Below are 19,177 nucleotides of genomic sequence, written 5' to 3'. Positions count from 1 at the left end.
ACCCGTTTCAGAACCGGTATTTTAGGCTCAAAATCGGTTCTGAAACGGTATTTAGGACCCAGCCAATAAGCTGGGTCCTAAATTCAGCACAGTGAATACTTAATGAGCGCTCATTAAGTATTCACAGCACTGGAGCCCCCCCCCCGCGCGTGTCGACACCCCCCGCGCGCGTGTCGACGCCCCCCCGCGCGTGTCGACGCCCCCCCCCCCCCCCCCCCGCGTGTCGGCGCCCCCCCGTGTCGACTTACCCCGTGCCGGTATCTCCGTTGTGGTTCCCGGCACTGCAGCTCAGTATGCTCGGAAAGCACTTATGAAAAAAGTGTCTTTCAGAAAATGGCTGCCCCCATACGAAAGACAGTTTTTTTAAACAGGGTTTCCTATGGGGCAGCCATTTTCTGGAAGACACTTTTTTCATAAGTGCTTTCCGAGCATACTGAGCTGCAGTGCCGGGATCCACAACGGAGGTACCGGCACGGGGTAAGTCGACACGGGGGGGGGCGCCGACACGCGGGGGGGGGGGTGGGGGCGTCGACATGCGCGGGGGGCGTCGACATGCTCTCGGTCGACACGCGCGAGGGGGGGGAGCTGCACGGAGGGGAGGGCTGAAGGCTGCACTGGCTTTGACCCTGTATTTGGAAAGTTTCCAAAAACGGGTCTGCCAGTGTCAAAAAATCGGCACTTAAACGGTAATATACCGTTTAAGTGCTGCGGTGTGAAAGGGGTTTTATCTGGCAGACCCGTTTTTGGAAACGTTTCCAAATACAGGGTCAAAGCCAGTTATGCGGTCTGAAAGCAGCATCAATGTACATCTTACTCTGTAACCGCTTTTTAATTAAACAAAACAATACACACCCCCTTCCACATCATATGCTCTCTATTTAACACATTTCACCTATAACTCAAGTTGCAATACAGGCCATCTTTCATACAATTCTAACCATCTTTCTCATATACAAATGTTCACAAATTAAGGGGGCGCAGCCCCTTACGACGGTGTGAAGAGCGCCCGTAGGGCGCGATGAATCACCTAATTCACTATAAATTGCTTGCAACCCTATGCGGCAGCGAGCACCATAGTGCGAATTCCATCCGCCGTAAATTGCATCCGGCGCCTTGATGATTCGCACTTGCACTAATAGGATCGACCCCATAGGCTTACCACACTATCACTTTAAACAGGGACATGAATTATACAGAACCTATGTAATTATTATTATTATTATCCTTTATTGATGTGGTGCCACAAGGGATCCAGAGCATCCAATGACAGAGTGTTCCCGTTTAAATGGATAGTACGTTTAACCTAATTAAGGCCCTTATTCTGATCGGTTCGGTAACGGCCGCATGCGGCCGTTCCGCCGATGTTTTCGCTCTGCGCATGTGCAGAGGGCACTCTGCGCATGTGCAGGCGAAATCGCTGCACACTTTTTTTGACCGCCGCAAAGGGGGCGGATAGGGGCGTGAGGGGCTACTTAGCCTCATTTCCCTATGCATACGCCCCGCGTTTCATGGGCGTTCCCATGCAAACGCGGGGCGTATGCATGGTAATGAGGCCATGACGCGCGTGTAGGGGGCGGGCAGCTGACATCGCCGGATGTCAGCTGCCCGCCCCAATACAAGATTTCACACGGACAAGTGTCCGTGTGGTCTTGTGTTGCGGGACCTGGTGGAGCGTGCGGCCCTGCATTCGATGGTCTGCGACCATCGAATGCAGGGGCTGCTCCCAAGGTGGAGGAGGCGTATCCCCGTCCACTTTCATACGGATCGCCACATATCCGCGTACGGACGGAGGTGGCGATCCGTACGCAAGGCGGGGATTCGTCTGTGCGGTCGGAGCCGCATATGCGGCTCCGGCCGCACCGATCAGAATAAGGGCCTAAGTATTATGAATTGGAGGAGGGGTATTTGTAATTAGGAAAACGTTGTACATAACAGACTGTTGATCAGTGGTTGGAATTGCAAAATAAATCTATAAGAAAATAAAATTAGCAAAAAATCCCTGAAATCTATAATTCCAATATTATATCTGACTGTATTTTGTAGCACTTGCGTTACAGAACCCCTTCCCTGTATATTCCGCGTACAGCCGCCCTCCTCTGTGCGCAGCGATAATGGTGTTGGAGAGCCGCACGCTGCTTACTGTAGTCCTACCGCATTGTTCTGTTCCTTGCCAGCTCTAGCTGTGCGTTATGAAGACGCCGCGTGATTTGTTCTCGTAATTATTTTGTTTGTTTCCACCTTTATTTCTGCTGGGGGCCTGCGAGCTGTTGTTTACCGTCAGGACTCGAACAGATTGTTAACACCAGGAACGCTTCTGTAATAAAATAAATCCATATTATCGACTTACGTGAAGCCTGAACACTTTCGTGAAGCCTGTAAATCTTTACCCCGCACCTTCATCAGACTCGTATGAGCGTCTCTCACCCGGGGGGACGTCTGTGGTCAATAATCTACACTTGCCGGCAAACATGGCTTATTAAAATTATCTCATTTTTTTTAGAATAAACTTTTCTTGTATTATATATTTCAGTATTTTTATCAGATAAATACTGGTCATTTATATTCAGCCCGTTTCACTAGGAAGCTTTGATGTCTCCGCGCTGAGGCACTCTGTGCCCCATGCCTCAGCGAGTACACTGTTTTTTTGTTTTGTTTTGTTTTTTTAATTGACTTGGCGTCCACACAAACATGGTTCTCTCATGGTTGACTCCTATTCCGTCAGTACATAGAATAAAGTTTGTTTGGTACCTGGGAGTTGTCTAATTACTCCCAATTTCTTCTACCAGATCCGTCCAGGCCTCCCGCCGCAAAAAGGAGCGTAGGAAGAAGATGAAACGATACCTTCTCATTGGCCTGGCCACTGTAGGAGGAGGGACGGTAATAGGTGAGGGGGTCTGTTATAATCTGCTGTTCAGGGAACCGCTGATGGGGTCTCTAATGTCTTATTGTGACACAGGGCTGACCGGGGGTCTGGCTGCCCCATTCGTAGCTGCAGGAGCGGCCACCATCATTGGAAGCGCAGGGGCCGCAGTCTTGGGGTCTACCGCCGGCATTGCTATCATAGCATCGCTGTTTGGTGCAGCAGGAGCTGGGCTGACAGGTGAGTCTTTGTCTTCTTCATGTGAGCTAGACTTAAATTAATGGATTAACATATGCTTGTAATTCTCTCAGGTTGTAGAATGGATTATTACATGTGGCTGTAAGTCTACTGTCTTCCACATTCTAAGGTTTCATACTTACTATCTGTTGTCTGAACTATACTTACAAGATGGCCTCCCTCATGTTTGTGTGAGGTAGCATCTGTGAGTCGGATGTCATGTGACTGATTAACCCATCTTACAAGATGGCCTCCTTCATGTCTGTGTGAGGTAGCATCTGTGAGTCGGCTGTCATGTGACTGATTAACCCATCTTACAAGATGGCCTCCTCCATGTTTGTGTGAGGTAGCATCTGTGAGTCGGCTGTCGTGTGACTGATTAACCCTTCTTACAAGATGGCCTCCTTCATGTCTGTGTGAGGTAGCATCTGTGAGTCGGCTGTCATGTGACTGATTAACCCATCTTACAAGATGGCCTCCTTCATGTCTGTGTGAGGTAGCATCTGTGAGTCGGCTGTCGTGTGACTGGTTTAACCCATCTTACAAGATGGCCTCTATCATGTTTGTGTGAGGTAGCATCTGTGAGCCGGCTGTTATGTGACTGATTAACTCATCTTACAAGATGGCCTCCTTCATATCTGTGTGAGGTAAAATCTGTGAGCTGGCTGTCATGTGACTGATTTAACCCATCTTACAAGATGGCCTTTTTCATGTTTGTGTGAGGTAGCATCTGTGCGTCATCTGTCATGTGACTAGTTACCCCATACCAGAAGGCCTCCTTCATGTTTATGAAATTCTACATGAAGTGTTATTTGCTTGATGGGTACTTATGTATTATCTGGGCCCCCATGTTAAATGCACCCCATTTTTTCATACCCCTACTATCCAACTACGCATGGAGTTGATTTTATAAAGTGTGGCGAGCGCAGCGAGCCACCGCGCCCGAAGCGTGGCGAGGGGATGCTGTCTTATAAGAAAAACGGGAGCCCAGATATTACATAAGTAACGATTGATGTCCTCATATTACAAGATGGTTTCTTACATATTTGTCTACTGCGCGATGTAGTGTCATGTGACTAAGAAACTTGTGTAAAAAAGATGGTTTACTTCGTGTTTATGGGGGGGTGGGAGTATGGAGTATTATCTAGTAGACAGACTGGAATCTAGCCAATTTCCCCATTTTACAAGATATCCTCCTTAAATTTTGGGTAATGTAGACTGCTCAAAAGACTGACCTATGGCCTTTCCCCATCTTACAAGATGACATCCTTCATGTGTGTGTGAGTTAGACTTTGGTCGATAGACCCTGATGCGACCGATCTTTCCATCTTACAAGATGGCCTCTCTACTCTTTGTGTGAGGTATATTCTGCTCCAGGGACTGTCAAAACTGATTTTTCCATCTTTAAAAGATGACCTCCTTCATGTTTGCGCGAGGTAGGCTCTGCTCGATGGACCCTCATGTGACCACTTCTTCTATACTACAAGATGGCTTCCCTACTTTGTGTGAGGTAGACTCTGCTTAATGGACTGTCATGTGACTGATTCTCCAATCTTATAAGATGACCTCTTTCATGTTTACGTGAGGTAGACTCTGTTCGATGGACCCTCATGTGACCGATTCTTCCATCTTACAAGATGACCTCCCTACTCCTTGTGTTAAGTAGACTCTGCTCAATGGTCCTTCATGTGACTGATTGGCCTCTTTCATGTTTGTGTGGGGTAGAATTTTGTAACTGAACTGACAGTGACTTAAACTTTTACAGGTTACAAAATGAAGAAACGAGTTGGTGCTATAGAGGAGTTTGAGTTCCTTCCACTAACTGGCGGACGGCAGCTCCACATCTGTATTGCTATCACTGGATGGCTCTCTGTCGGCAAATATGGTGACTATCTCAAATCATAACCATATTATAATATTGTTGACCAAAATTACATTTCTTTTTAAAATATAGAGTCTTTGCGTATTTCCGATACAATTCCATATTACTGGTGCTATGCCATAATGCTGGCAGTGGGATGGCACCGTATCATGCACCAGTGATTTCTTGGCAGGTAGTTTTGCCGGCCCGTGGCAGAGTCTGCTGCATTCCGCTGAGCAGTACTGCTTAGCGTGGGAGTCCAAGTACCTCATGGAGCTGGGAAACGCACTGGACGCCCTACTTAATGGCCTGGTGAACATTGTTGCACAAGAAGCCCTGAAATACACCATCCTGTCAGGTAAATCTTCAGTGTACATGAAGCTCCTGCCACACTAACCGTCTGCATCTACATTGTCCTCACCCTCCCTCTTCTTCTCCTCACCTCAGGGATCGTGACGGCTTTGACGTGGCCAGCCTCCCTGATCACCGTGGCCAGCGTCATTGACAACCCCTGGGGCGTGTGTCTCAGTCGATCGGCAGAAGTGGGGAAGCATTTGGCGCACATACTGCTCAGCAGGCAGCAAGTAATGTCTAGCTTCCGGTCATGTCTGCACCTTGCTGCTGGGTAGCCCGAGGATTGTCTCATGGTCTAGGCCGCTGTGTGTGCTTGAATGCCATTACCAGCTATATTCAGGGCGGCAGCTAATGCCTCCTTCATAATGGCAGCTCCCACTGTAGAAAACCATCCTGCCAGTGCTGCCAATGCTTGCATGTGGCTCTTTTACTTCCTGCTGTCTCTTGCCCCCTTCTTGCTGTCTCTTGCCCCCTTCCTGCTCTCTCTTGCCCAGTTCCTGCTCTCTCTTGTCCCCTCAGTCTCTTGCCCACTTTCTGCAGTCTCTTGCCCCCTTCCTGCAGTCTCTTGCCCCCTTCCTGCTGTCTCTTTCCCCCTTCCTGCTGTCTCTTGCCCCCTTCCTGCAGTCTCTTGCCCCCTTCCTGCAGTCTCTTGCCCCCTTCCTGCTGTCTCTTGCCCACTTCCTGCTCTCTCTTGCCCACTTCCTGCTCTCTCTTTTCCACTTCCTGTGTATCTAGTTGTAACTTTCCTGTCCTTCTCTTCTACTCCCATCATGTCTGTCTTACATCCAGCTTCTCCTCTCTCCCTTTGTTCATCTTTTTTAGCGCCAGGTTTAAGACCTTTGTCTGTAGGGCATATAAGGGGTATTTGTGGGGTCAGATAAGATATTAGGGCTAAGTGTTGATGTATGGTGGGCACAGGGGCATATGTAAAGGACAGGTGTGAGGGATGTGTGGACGCGGGAATCTATGATTGCAATCCTGTACATGTTTATACTAGAAGGTGGGAGGGATGAATCACTGTGTCTGTGAGGAGGGGGGGGGGGGGCACAGATCCACAAGTGGGGGCTGATTATCCCGCATCCTGCGCACGGATGATATTAATTATGGCCAGTAATCCCTTTAATGAGTGTATGTTCTTTCAGCTGCAAACTGGTAATTGTTACTTCTAAGTGTGGATTAGCGACGGATCCTTCATCGCGCTCATTATACAGAACATGGCAGCCGGGCACATCTCCCCTACTCTCCGTGTAGCTACTTGGTCAGGCACAGCCGTTTGGGTGGCAGCAGGGCCACACGCAGAGCTAGACCCATCTCTGTGGACTCATGGGCGCATCGTGTATATATGAGAGATCGCACCGTGGTCGGTGGGGGGGAAATGATTGATAATTAACCTGTTGGGGATAGATGTCCCAGGATTATAACTGCAATGTTCTTATGTGACACTCGCCCCAACTCCCACAGGGGGGCTGCAGAGTCTGTGTCAGGGGCTCATTCGCTGTAAGGCAGTTACATACTTACCTATACTACTATATGTCTTATAGAGACAGCTAACATTCTATGCGTTCCGTCCATTACACAGAGACACCCTGATACATACATCGCACCCTATAGGGCTTCAGTATGGATCCGCTGCTCTGTTACAGCCTGCGGCATACGGTCAGTGTCAGACAGGGGCATGAAGGGCCCCCAGGGAAGGGTTCGTAAGGGTTGGGGCCAGTCACCACAGAGGCTTAGCCAACCAGTGTAGAGGACAAGGGACATGTGTCAAACCTTGGACAGAGATTAAGTGCCACTGAATCCGCTCCTAAATGCCATTCTTCAAACACAGCCGGTAACTTGGTAGTTAAGCACCATTTTTGGCTGCTACTTCTCTCTCCACCTTATCACTCTGCAAGGTTTGATACAGCCCCCCTCCCCCCCCCCCCCATAGCCTATAGATAACATGGACACTACAGTCCCTGCTCTGTCAGATACTGACCCTGTAATAGAGGAACAATGTAGAATTCCAGCACACTGGTCTGAACCTAAGTGTGGTGTTGGGACGCCTGGGAGCAGGGCCTACCGGGAATTACCCCAATAAGCCAAGCCGGCACGGGAGCGCTCCCATCAGCAAATGTGTTCCTTGTCCACCAGGATATGGGCGCTGAAGCCAGATAATGTGTCCTGTATTGTGTACAGTCGCCCCTGTAGGTAACATCATTGTCCTCCTCCTGTTTTAGGGGAAGCGGCCTGTGACTCTGATCGGCTTCAGCCTGGGCGCCCGGGTCATCTACTTCTGCTTACAGGAGCTGGCACAAGAGGCAGGTAATGACGGTGATCAGCGCCCTCACTCGTGCCCGTAGCTGTGCCCGTAGCTGGTACTGTTCCGGATGATTCCGGATGATCTGGCTCGGTGGAATAGCAGGGGGAACATCCCACACCAATCTTTGGGGTAACTACAGATTATAAGGAGATGTCTGTGCCTCCGGTAGGTGCTGAGGGGATCGTTGAGGACGTGGTGCTGCTGGGGGCTCCCGTGGAAGGTGATGTGAGGAGATGGAAGCCACTGACGCGTGTTGTAGCTGGACGGATCATTAATGGCTACTGCAGGTGTGTGAGTGACTGGCAATAGGTGGGGGGGGAGGAATAAGGTGCGCCCCCTTGTGGGGAGATAGCAAATGTGCTGGTTCTGGCCAGAGGTTGGCATAACCCTCTAAATGATCAGATTTATAGAGAAATTAGCCTTCACCTTCTTATTGCCCAACTCCCCCCCCCCTTGTAGGCTAACCCTCCCCATAAGTGCCTAACCCTCCCCTCCTTATTGCTTAACCCTCCCCCCCCCCTGTAGCCTAACCCTCCCCGTAAGTGCCTGACCCCATCCCTCCCCTTCTTATTGTCCCCTCCATGCCCTTCCACCAGGGTGATCAGTCCCAAGTCTATGCAACACCTGCCAATAGGGGACATGTATTAGGTGTAGGAACAATTAGATCCAGCACTGTGATTGGCACATAACAATAGTGCTGGTCTAGTGTGTCTCTCTCTGTCTGTCTGTCTCTCTCTCTCTCTTTGTCTCTGTCTCTCGCTCTCTCTCTATCTTTGTCTCTCCCTCTCTCTCTCTCTGTCTCTCTCCTTGTTTGCAGTAATATTACAGAATGATTAATGCACTAAATAATTACTGTGATCGGATATATCCAGGAATAGATTTGGAAGCCAGAGATTGTGGAGGCGGAATATAAACATTATGTCATAGACTCCGATTCCTCCGCTTAAAAACTCATCAAAACAATTGTCTCCTGGTAATGACAGATAATACATTCCTGTGAGAGGCGAAGATTCCCCATCCGTGCGCTCAGTCTTCGCTCTCGTGCGTTACGTACAGTCTCTGCTCTCAGACTGCGCTCTCGTGCGTTGCGTACAGTCTCTGCTCTCAGAGTGCGCTCTCGTGCGTTACATGCAGTCTGTGCTCTCAGAGTGCGCTCTCGTGCGTTACGTACAGTCTGTGCTCTCAGACTGCGCTCTCGTGCGTTACATACAGTCTGTGCTCTCAGACTGCGCTCTCGTGCCTTACATACAGTCTGTGCTCTCAGACTGCGCTCTCGTGCGTTACATACAGTCTCTGCTCTCAGACTGCGCTCTCGTGCGTTACGTACAGTCTCTGCTCTCAGACTGCGCTCTCGTGCCTTACATACAGTCTGTGCTCTCAGACTGCGCTCTCGTGCGTTACATACAGTCTGTGCTCTCAGAGTGCGCTCTCGTGCGTTACGTACAGTCTCTGCTCTCAGACTGCGCTCTAGTACGTTACATACAGTCTCTGATCTCAGACTGCGCTCTGGTACGTTACATACAGTCTCTGCGCTCAGACTGCGCTCTAGTACGTTACATACAGTCTCTGCTCTCAGACTGCGCTCTAGTACATTACAAACAGTCTCTGCTCTCAGACTGCGCTCTAGTACATTACATACAGTCTCTGCTCTCAGACTGCGCTCTAGTACGTTACATACAGTCTCTGCTCTCAGACTGCGCTCTAGTACATTACATACAGTCTCTGCTCTCAGACTGCGCTCTAGTACGTTACATACAGACTCTGCTCTCAGACTGCGCTCTAGTACGTTACATACAGTCTCTGCTCTCAGACTGCGCTCTAGTACGTTACATACAGTCTCTGCTCTCAGACTGCGCTCTAGTACGTTACATACAGTCTCTGCTCTCAGACTGCGCTCTAGGACGTTACATACAGTCTCTGCTCTCAGACTGCACTCTAGTATGTTACATACTGTCTCTGCTCTCAGACTGCGCTCTAGTACATTACAGTCTCTGCTCTCAGACTCCGCTCTTGTGCGTTACATACAGTCTCTGCTCTCAGCCTGCGCTCTAGTACATTACATACAGTCTCTGCTCTCAGACTGCGCTCTAGTACGTTACATACAGTCTCTGCTCTCAGACTGCGCTCTTGTGCGTTACATACAGTCTCTGCTCTCAGTCTGCGCTCTAGTACGTTACATACAGTCTCTGCTCTCAGCCTGCGCTCTAGTATGTTACATACAGTCTCTGCTCTCAGACTGCGCTCTAGTACGTTACATACAGTCTCTGCTCTCAGACTGCGCTCTAGTACGTTACATACAGTCTCTGCTCTCAGACTGCGCTCTAGTACGTTACATACAGTCTCTGCTCTCAGACTGCGCTCTAGTACGTTACGTACAGTCTCTGCTCTCAGACTGCGCTCTAGTACGTTACATACAGTCTCTGCGCTCTAGCACGTTACATACAGTCTCTGCTCTCAGACTGCGCTCTAGTACATTACATACAGTCTCTGCTCTCAGACTGCGCTCTAGTACGTTACATACAGTCTCTGCTCTCAGTCTGCGCTCTAGTACGTTACATACAGTCTCTGCTCTCAGACTGCGCTCTAGTACGTTACATACAGTCTCTGCTCTCAGTCTGCGCTCTAGTACGTTACATACAGTCTCTGCTCTCAGACTGCGCTCTAGTACGTTACATACAGTCTCTGCTCTCAGACTGCGCTCTAGTACGTTACTTACAGTCTCTGCTCTCAGACTGCGCTCTAGTACGTTACATACAGTCTCTGCTCTCAGACTGCGCTCTAGTACGTTACATACAGTCTCTGCTCTCAGACTGCGCTCTAGTACATTACATACAGTCTCTGCTCTCAGACTGCGCTCTAGTACGTTACATACAGTCTCTGCTCTCAGACTGCGCTCTCGTGCGTTACATACAGTCTGTGCTCTCAGACTGCGCTCTCGTGCGTTACATACAGTCTCTGCTCTCAGTCTGCGCTCTAGTACGTTACATACAGTCTCTACTCTCAGTCTTCGCTCTCGTGCGTTATGTACAGTCTCTGCTCTCAGTCTGCGCTCTAGTACGTTACATACAGTCTCCGCTCTCAGCCTGCGCTCTAGTACGTTACATACAGTCTCTGCTCTCAGACTGCGCTCTAGTACATTACATACAGTCTCTGCTCTCAGACTGCGCTCTAGTACATTACATACAGTCTCTGCTCTCAGACTGCGCTCTAGTACATTACATACAGTCTCTGCTCTCAGACTGCGCTCTAGTACGTTACATACAGTCTCTGCTCTCAGACTGCGCTCTCGTGCGTTACATACAGTCTGTGCTCTCAGACTGCGCTCTCGTGCGTTACATACAGTCTCTGCTCTCAGTCTTCGCTCTCGTGCGTTATGTACAGTCTCTGCTCTCAGTCTGCGCTCTAGTACGTTACATACAGTCTCTGCTCTCAGTCTGCGCTCTAGTACGTTACATACAGTCTCTGCTCTCAGACTGCGCTCTAGTACATTACATACAGTCTCTGCTCTCAGACTGCGCTCTAGTACGTTACATACAGTCTCTGCTCTCAGACTGCGCTCTAGTACATTACATACAGTCTCTGCTCTCAGACTGCGCTCTAGTACGTTACATACAGTCTCTGCTCTCAGACTGCGCTCTCGTGCGTTACATACAGTCTGTGCTCTCAGACTGCGCTCTCGTGCGTTACATACAGTCTCTGCTCTCAGTCTGCGCTCTAGTACGTTACATACAGTCTCTGCTCTCAGACTGTGCTCTAGTACGTTACATACAGTCTCTGCTCTCAGACTGCGCTCTAGTACATTACATACAGTCTCTGCTCTCAGACTGCGCTCTAGTACGTTACAGTCTGTGCTCTCAGTCTGCGCTCTAGTACGTTATGTACAGTCTCTGCTCTCAGTCTGCGCTCTAGTACGTTACATACAGTCTCTGCTCTCAGACTGCGCTCTAGTACATTACATACAGTCTCTGCTCTCAGACTGCGCTCTCGTGCGTTACGTACAGTCTCTGCTCTCAGACTGCGCTCTAGTACATTACATACAGTCTCTGCTCTCAGACTGCGCTCTAGTAGGTTACATACAGTCTCTGCTCTCAGACTGCGCTCTAGTACGTTACGTACAGTCTCTGCTCTCAGACTGCGCTCTAGTACGTTACATACAGTCTCTGCTCTCAGACTGCGCTCTAGTAGGTTACATACAGTCTCTGCTCTCAGACTGCGCTCTAGTAGGTTACATACAGTCTCTGCTCTCAGACTGCGCTCTAGTACGTTACATACAGTCTCTGCTCTCAGACTGCGCTCTAGTACGTTACATACAGTCTCTGCTCTCAGACTGCGCTCTAGTAGGTTACATACAGTCTCTGCTCTCAGACTGCGCTCTAGTAGGTTACATACAGTCTCTGCTCTCAGACTGCGCTCTAGTAGCTTACATACAGTCTCTGCTCTCAGACTGCGCTCTAGTACGTTACGTACAGTCTCTGCTCTCAGACTGCGCTCTAGTAGGTTACGTACAGTCTCTGCTCTCAGACTGCGCTCTAGTACGTTACATACAGTCTCCGCTCTCAGACTGCGCTCTAGTATGTTACATACAGTCTCTGCTCTCAGACTGCGCTCTAGTAGGTTACATACAGTCTCTGCTCTCAGACTGCGCTCTAGTAGGTTACATACAGTCTCTGCTCTCAGACTGCGCTCTAGTAGGTTACATACAGTCTCTGCTCTCAGACTGCGCTCTAGTAGGTTACATACAGTCTCTGCTCTCAGTCTGCGCTCTAGTACGGTACATACAGTCTCTGCTCTCAGACTGCGCTTTAGTACGTTACATACAGTCTCTGCTCTCAGACTGCGCTCTCGTGCGTTACATACAGTCTGTGCTCTCAGACTGCGCTCTCGTGCGTTACATACAGTCTCTGCTCTCAGACTGCGCTCTAGTACGTTACGTACAGTCTCTGCTCTCAGACTGCGCTCTAGTACGTTACATACAGTCTCTGCTCTCAGACTGCGCTCTAGTAGGTTACATACAGTCTCTGCTCTCAGACTGCGCTCTAGTAGGTTACATACAGTCTCTGCTCTCAGTCTGCGCTCTAGTACGGTACATACAGTCTCTGCTCTCAGACTGCGCTTTAGTACGTTACATACAGTCTCTGCTCTCAGACTGCGCTCTCGTGCGTTACATACAGTCTGTGCTCTCAGACTGCGCTCTCGTGCGTTACATACAGTCTCTGCTCTCAGACTGCGCTCTGGTACGTTACTTACAGTCTCTGCTCTCAGACTGCGCTCTAGTACGTTACATACAGTCTCTGCTCTCAGACTCCGCTCTAGTACGTTACATACAGTCTCTGCTCTCAGACTGCGCTCTAGTACGTTACATACAGTCTCTGCTCTCAGACTGCGCTCTAGGACGTTACATACAGTCTCTGCTCTCAGACTGCGCTCTAGTACGTTACATACAGTCTCTGCTCTCAGACTCCGCTCTAGTACGTTACATACTGTCTCTGCTCTCAGACTGCGCTCTAGTACGTTACATACAGTCTCTGCTCTCAGACTGCGCTCTAGTACGTTATATACAGTCTCTGCTCTCAGACTGCGCTCTAGTACGTTACATACAGTTTCTGCTCTCAGACTGCGCTCTAGTACGTTACATACTGTCTCTGCTCTCAGACTGCGCTCTAGTACGTTACATACAGTCTCCGCTCTCAGACTGCGCTCTAGTACGTTACATACAGTCTCTGCTCTCAGACTGCGCTCTAGTAGGTTACATACAGTTTCTGCTCTCAGACTGCGCTCTAGTACGTTACATACTGTCTCTGCTCTCAGACTGCGCTCTAGTACGTTACATACAGTCTCCGCTCTCAGACTGCGCTCTAGTACGTTACATACAGTCTCTGCTCTCAGACTGCGCTCTCGTGCGTTACATACAGTCTGTGCTCTCAGACTGCGCTCTCGTGCGTTACATACAGTCTCTGCTCTCAGTCTGCGCTCTAGTACGTTACATACAGTTTCTGCTCTCAGACTGCGCTCTAGTACGTTACATACAGTCTCTGCTCTCAGACTGCGCTCTAGTACGTTACATACAGTCTCCGCTCTCAGACTGCGCTCTAGTACGTTACATACAGTCTGTGCTCTCAGACTCCGCTCTCGTGCGTTACATACAGTCTCTGCTCTCAGACTGCGCTCTAGTACGTTACATACAGTCTCTGCTCTCAGACTGCGCTCTAGTACGTTACATACAGTCTCTGCTCTCAGACTGCGCTCTAGTATGTTACATACAGTCTCTGCTCTCAGACTGCGCTCTAGTACGTTACATACAGTCTCCGCTCTCAGACTGTGCTCTAGTACGTTACATACAGTCTCTGCTCTCAGACTCCGCTCTCGTGCGTTACATACAGTCTCTGCTCTCAGACTGCGCTCTAGTACGTTACATACAGTCTCTGCTCTCAGACTGCGCTCTAGTACGTTACATACAGTCTCCGCTCTCAGACTGTGCTCTAGTACGTTACATACAGTCTCTGCTCTCAGACTGCGCTCTCGTGCGTTACGTACAGTCTCCGCTCTCAGACTGCGCTCTAGTACGTTACATACAGTCTCTGCTCTCAGACTGTGCTCTAGTACGTTACATACAGTCTCTGCTCTCAGACTGCGCTCTAGTACATTACATACAGTCTCTGCTCTCAGACTGTGCTCTAGTACATTACATACAGTCTCTGCTCTCAGACTGTGCTCTAGTACGTTACATACAGTCTCTGCTCTCAGACTGCGCTCTCGTGCCTTACATGCAGTCTCTGCTCTCAGACCGCGCTCTAGTACGTTACATACAGTCTCTGCTCTCAGCCTGCGCTCTAGTATGTTACATACAGTCTCTGCTCTCAGACTGCGCTCTAGTACGTTACATACAGTCTCTGCTCTCAGCCTGCGCTCTAGTATGTTACATACAGTCTCTGCTCTCAGACTGCGCTCTAGTACGTTACATACAGTCTCTGCTCTCAGACCGCGCTCTAGTACGTTACATACAGTTTCTGCTCTCAGACTGCGCTCTAGTACGTTACATACAGTCTCTGCTCTCAGACAGCGCTCTAGTACGTTACATACAGTCTCTGCTCTCAGACTGCGCTCTAGTACGTTACATACAGTCTCTGCTCTCAGACTGTGCTCTAGTACGTTACATACAGTCTCTGCTCTCAGACTGCGCTCTAGTACGTTACATACAGTCTCTGCTGTCAGACTGCGCTCTAGTACGTCACATACAGTCTCTGCTCTCAGACAGCGCTCTAGTACGTTACATACAGTCTCTGCTGTCAGACTGCGCTATAGTACGTTACATACAGTCTCTGCTCTCAGTCTGCGCTCTAGTACGTTATGTACAGTCTCTGCTCTCAGACTGCGCTCTCGTGCGTTACATACAGTCTCCGCTCTCAGACTGCGCTCTAGTACAGTACATACAGTCTCTGCTCTCAGACTGCGCTCTAGTACGTTACATACAGTCTCTGCTCTCAGACTGCGCTCTAGTACGTTACATACAGTCTCTGCTCTCAGACTGCGCTCTAGTACGTTACATACAGTCTCTGCTCTCAGACTGCGCTCTAGTACGTTACATACAGTCTCTGCTCTCAGACTGCGCTCTAGTACGTTACATACAGTCTCCGCTCTCAGACTGCGCTCTAGTACGTTACATACAGTCTCTGCTCTCAGACTGCGCTCTAGTACGTTACATACAGTCTCCGCTCTCAGACTGCGCTCTAGTACGTTACATACAGTCTCTGCTGTCAGACTCATATGTTACATCGCTGTACACCGGGGGAAGGACTGATATTAGCCCACAGTCGCAGTCACACGGCTGTTCTCTCTGTTCTCTTCTCAATCTAGAACCTCCCAGTTTAGTGCATATGATCGTATGTATAATCCATTGATCTGTACATGCCCTAGTGATGTATACAGTGATAGATTTGGTTCCTGTGTGACGCAGCATTGGGTGTTCACGTCTCTTTCTGTCCCGGCAGAGGGGATTGGTTACTGAGTTTCGTCTACCGCAGTTCTTCGGTGAAGCTGAATGTGGCTGGATTACAGCCGGTGAATCTGGATGACAGGAGAATGGTTAACGTGGACCTGTCTTCCGTGGTACGTAGAAGGTTCCCCTTCATTCTTCTTTATCTGTCATTACAAAAAAACACTGATGTTGATAGCCGCGGTTTATAAAAGCGTTCCCCATTGTTGAGGGTTCTGTCATTGTATCGGTGCACACCATTGGGTGGTTTTTATTGGGGCGGGCCTATCCGGCCAATCAGCTGTGTTTAAAAAAAACCCAGCTAGGAGTTGATTGGCTGGTGCATAATCACCTTTTTATTTATCTCCACTTTGGGCCTGATTCTAGTTTGATCGCAGTTTACTGAGCGCCTAACACGACGCCCTGTCGAATACAATCCCCAACCCATCCTGCATAGTTGTGACTACTTCTGAGCTTGTTTTCATGACCATATTCTCCCTGCGTTAGAGATAAACTGTCCCTATAATGTATATGAGTGGCTGAGTCCGCGTCTCGTACCCCTGTACTATCGGAGCTCGTTCCACAGGATGGCTCGGATCTACGGTATGGATCCCACATTCATGTCCCCCGGGATTATCTCTGAGAGATGAGAGTGCAGGTGCAGGCTGGTATACTGCGGCCCCCACCGCCTTCCGGCCTCTTCACACCGCCCGCTGCCATGATTGCATTACTCTTGTAGGAAATGAAGGAGCTTCTGTGTTTCTAGGCGCGAGAAAACCTAATTATTTCTAAATCCACTCTTCCCTCTCTTCCGTCATTCTATCAGCTGCAGGATTAGCCGGCACGGCGTTGGCGCTGCTCTCCATCTGTACGTGTGTGACGTTACACCTAATCCCCGTACTTGGCCGCAGTGCCCTGAGTAACGAGCACCGCGTCACATCAGAATAATCATTCCAAAATAGGTCCACGCTCGACTTTAAATAAATAATTGAAATAGTTAAGTATTAAAAAGAGTATTCCTACCCCATGTGATCAGCTCACAGAATGGACCAATGGGGCTGCTTTGTGCTTCAGTAACGCCACCAACCTGCCCCAAATGGCGCTCACTCCCCCAAAAGCTGCGTTAGCACTGTGGTGCAGAATTGCGCTTGGTCCGAGCGACGTGAAGTTTACTTTCTGCAGCCGCCAATATCGATGCGATAAAACCATCGATGGCTTATTCTGCATTTTTTTTTTTTTTTCATGAGAACATTATGGGCCCTGACGATGCTAATGGCTGAGACAAGAGCTCCGCAAAGAGCGCCCAAGCGTGGCAGAGTGATGGCCACCGGGAGCTGACCGTTGGGTGACTTCAGCTTCATCTCCGTTATATATAGGAAGCCATCAGCGCTCTCATCTGAGACTAACGAGACTGACAGCTGAGATTGCACGCAGTACAGGGGGGGGGGACACAATGAGACTGACAGCTGAGATTGCGCGCAGTACAGGGGGGGGAACACAATGAGACTGACAGCTGAGATTGCACGCAGTACAGTGGGGGGAACACAATGAGACTGACAGCTGAGATTCCACGCAGTACAGGGGGGGGGGGACACAATGAGACTGACAGCTGAGATCGCACACAGTACAGTGGGGGGGACACAATGAGACTGACAGCTGAGATTGCACGCAGTACAGGGGGGGAACACAATGAGACTGACAGCTGAGATAGCACGCAGTACAGTGGGGGGAACACAATGAGACTGACAGCTGAGATCGCACGCAGTACAGGGGGGGGGGAACACAATGAGACTGACAGCTGAGATTTCACGCAGTACAGTGGGGGGAACACAATGAGACTGACAGCTGAGATTGCACGCAGTACAGGGGGGGGGGACACAACGAGTCTGACAGCTGAGATTGCACGCAGTACAGTGGGGGGAACACAATGAGACTGACAGCTGAGATTGCACGCAGTACAGTGGGGGGAACACAATGAGACTGACAGCTGAGATTGCACGCAGTACAGTGGAGGGAACACAATGAGACTGACAGCTGAGATTGCACGCAGTACAGTGGGGGGAACACAATGAGTTTGCTGTGTGAGTAGTTGAAATGTTTAATCGCAGTGCACTTGTCTCCCTGAATAAACATTTTCTGGCTCGGTAGAGCGGACGAGCTGTGGGGTGTGTGCTGTGAGTGCTGGGGGAGGGGGGGGGGGCTATTATCCCAGAAGCTGCAGATTTTCGGATAAGCGGATTGCAGCGTCCTTCCTAAATGACGCTAAGTTCTATGTATAAATCACTGGTTGCAGTTTATAGACAGCCAATGGGTCTACTCCAAATTGTCAACAAGGCTTGGTTCTCCTATTATTGGACACCGGCAAATTTGTAGCCTGTCCAAAGGGGTCTGAATCAGGCCTAAAATGCCATTCTTGGGGTGAAATTTTATTTCCTTTGAGTTCAAGCTGTGCGGTACTTTGGGCCAGATTCAGGTCTGATCGCACTCCCAGCGGTTTCCTAGGCACGCCTGCGTTATCCCGGTCACTCCCAGCGGTTTCCTAGGCACGCCTGCGTTATCCCGGACACTCCCAGCGGTTACCTAGGCGCACCTGCGTTATCCCCGACACTCCCAGCGGTTACCTAGGCGCACCTGCGTTATCCCAGACACTCCCAGCGGTTTCCTAGGCACGCCTGCGTTATCCCGGACACTCCCAGCGGTTTCCTAGGCGCGCCTGCATTATCCCGGACACTCCCAGCGGTTTCCTAGGCGCACCTGCGTTATCCCAGACACTCCCAGCGGTTTCCTAGGCGCGCCTGCGTTATCCCGGACACTCCCAGCAGGTTTCCTAGGCACGCCTGCGTTATCCCGGACACTCCCAGCAGGTTTCCTAGGCACGCCTGCGTTATCCCGGTCACTCCCAGCGGTTTCCTAGGCACGCCTGCGTTATCCCGGACACTCCCAGCGGTTTCCTAGGCACGCCTGCGTTATCCCGGACACTCCCAGCGGTTTCCTAGGCACGCCTGCGTTATCCCGGACACTCCCAGCGATTTCCTAGGCACACCTGCGTTATCCCGGACACTCCCAGCGGTTTCCTAGGCACGCCTGCGTTATCCCGGACACTCCCAGCGGTTTCCTAGGCGCGCCTGCGTTATCCCGGACACTCCCAGCGGTTTCCTAGGCGCGCCTGCGTTATCCCGGACACTCCCAGCGGTTTCCTAGGCACGCCTGCGTTATCCCGGACACTCCCAGCGGTTACCTAGGCGCACCTGCGTTATCCCGGACACTCCCAGCGGTTTCCTAGGCACGCCTGCGTTATCCCGGACACTCCCAGCGGTTTCCTAGGCACGCCTGCGTTATCCCGGACACTCCCAGCGGTTTCCTAGGCACGCCTGCGTTATCCCGGACACTCCCAGCGGTTACCTAGGCGCACCTGCGTTATCCCGGACACTCCCAGCGGTTTCCTAGGCACGCCTGCGTTATCCCGGACACTCCCAGCGGTTTCCTAGGCACGCCTGCGTTCCCGGACACTCCCAGCGGTTTCCTAGGCACGCCTGCATTACCCCGAACACTCCCAGCGGTTTCCTAGGCACGCCTGCGCTATCCCGGACA

General features: G+C 50.3%; 1 protein-coding gene across 1 annotated transcript in view; it reads left to right on the top strand.

Annotated features, from left to right (window-relative positions):
• Positions 1–19,177, top strand: part of TMCO4 (transmembrane and coiled-coil domains 4) — a 52,431-nt gene that overhangs the window by 30,596 nt on the left and 2,658 nt on the right. Inside the window, exons 6-13 of the mRNA XM_083161931.1 lie at positions 2,787–2,884; positions 2,957–3,100; positions 4,863–4,982; positions 5,152–5,316; positions 5,406–5,542; positions 7,532–7,616; positions 7,784–7,901; positions 15,603–15,720. Of these exons, the coding sequence (XP_083018057.1) occupies positions 2,787–2,884; positions 2,957–3,100; positions 4,863–4,982; positions 5,152–5,316; positions 5,406–5,542; positions 7,532–7,616; positions 7,784–7,901; positions 15,603–15,720 (985 nt within the window). The remainder of the gene's footprint in view (positions 1–2,786; positions 2,885–2,956; positions 3,101–4,862; positions 4,983–5,151; positions 5,317–5,405; positions 5,543–7,531; positions 7,617–7,783; positions 7,902–15,602; positions 15,721–19,177) is intronic.

The sequence above is a fragment of the Crinia signifera genome, chromosome 19 (genome assembly GCF_055691185.1).
Source record: "Crinia signifera chromosome 19, ASM5569118v1, whole genome shotgun sequence".
NCBI lineage: Eukaryota > Metazoa > Chordata > Amphibia > Anura > Myobatrachidae > Crinia > Crinia signifera.
This window is presented reverse-complemented; position numbering and strand designations above follow the sequence as displayed.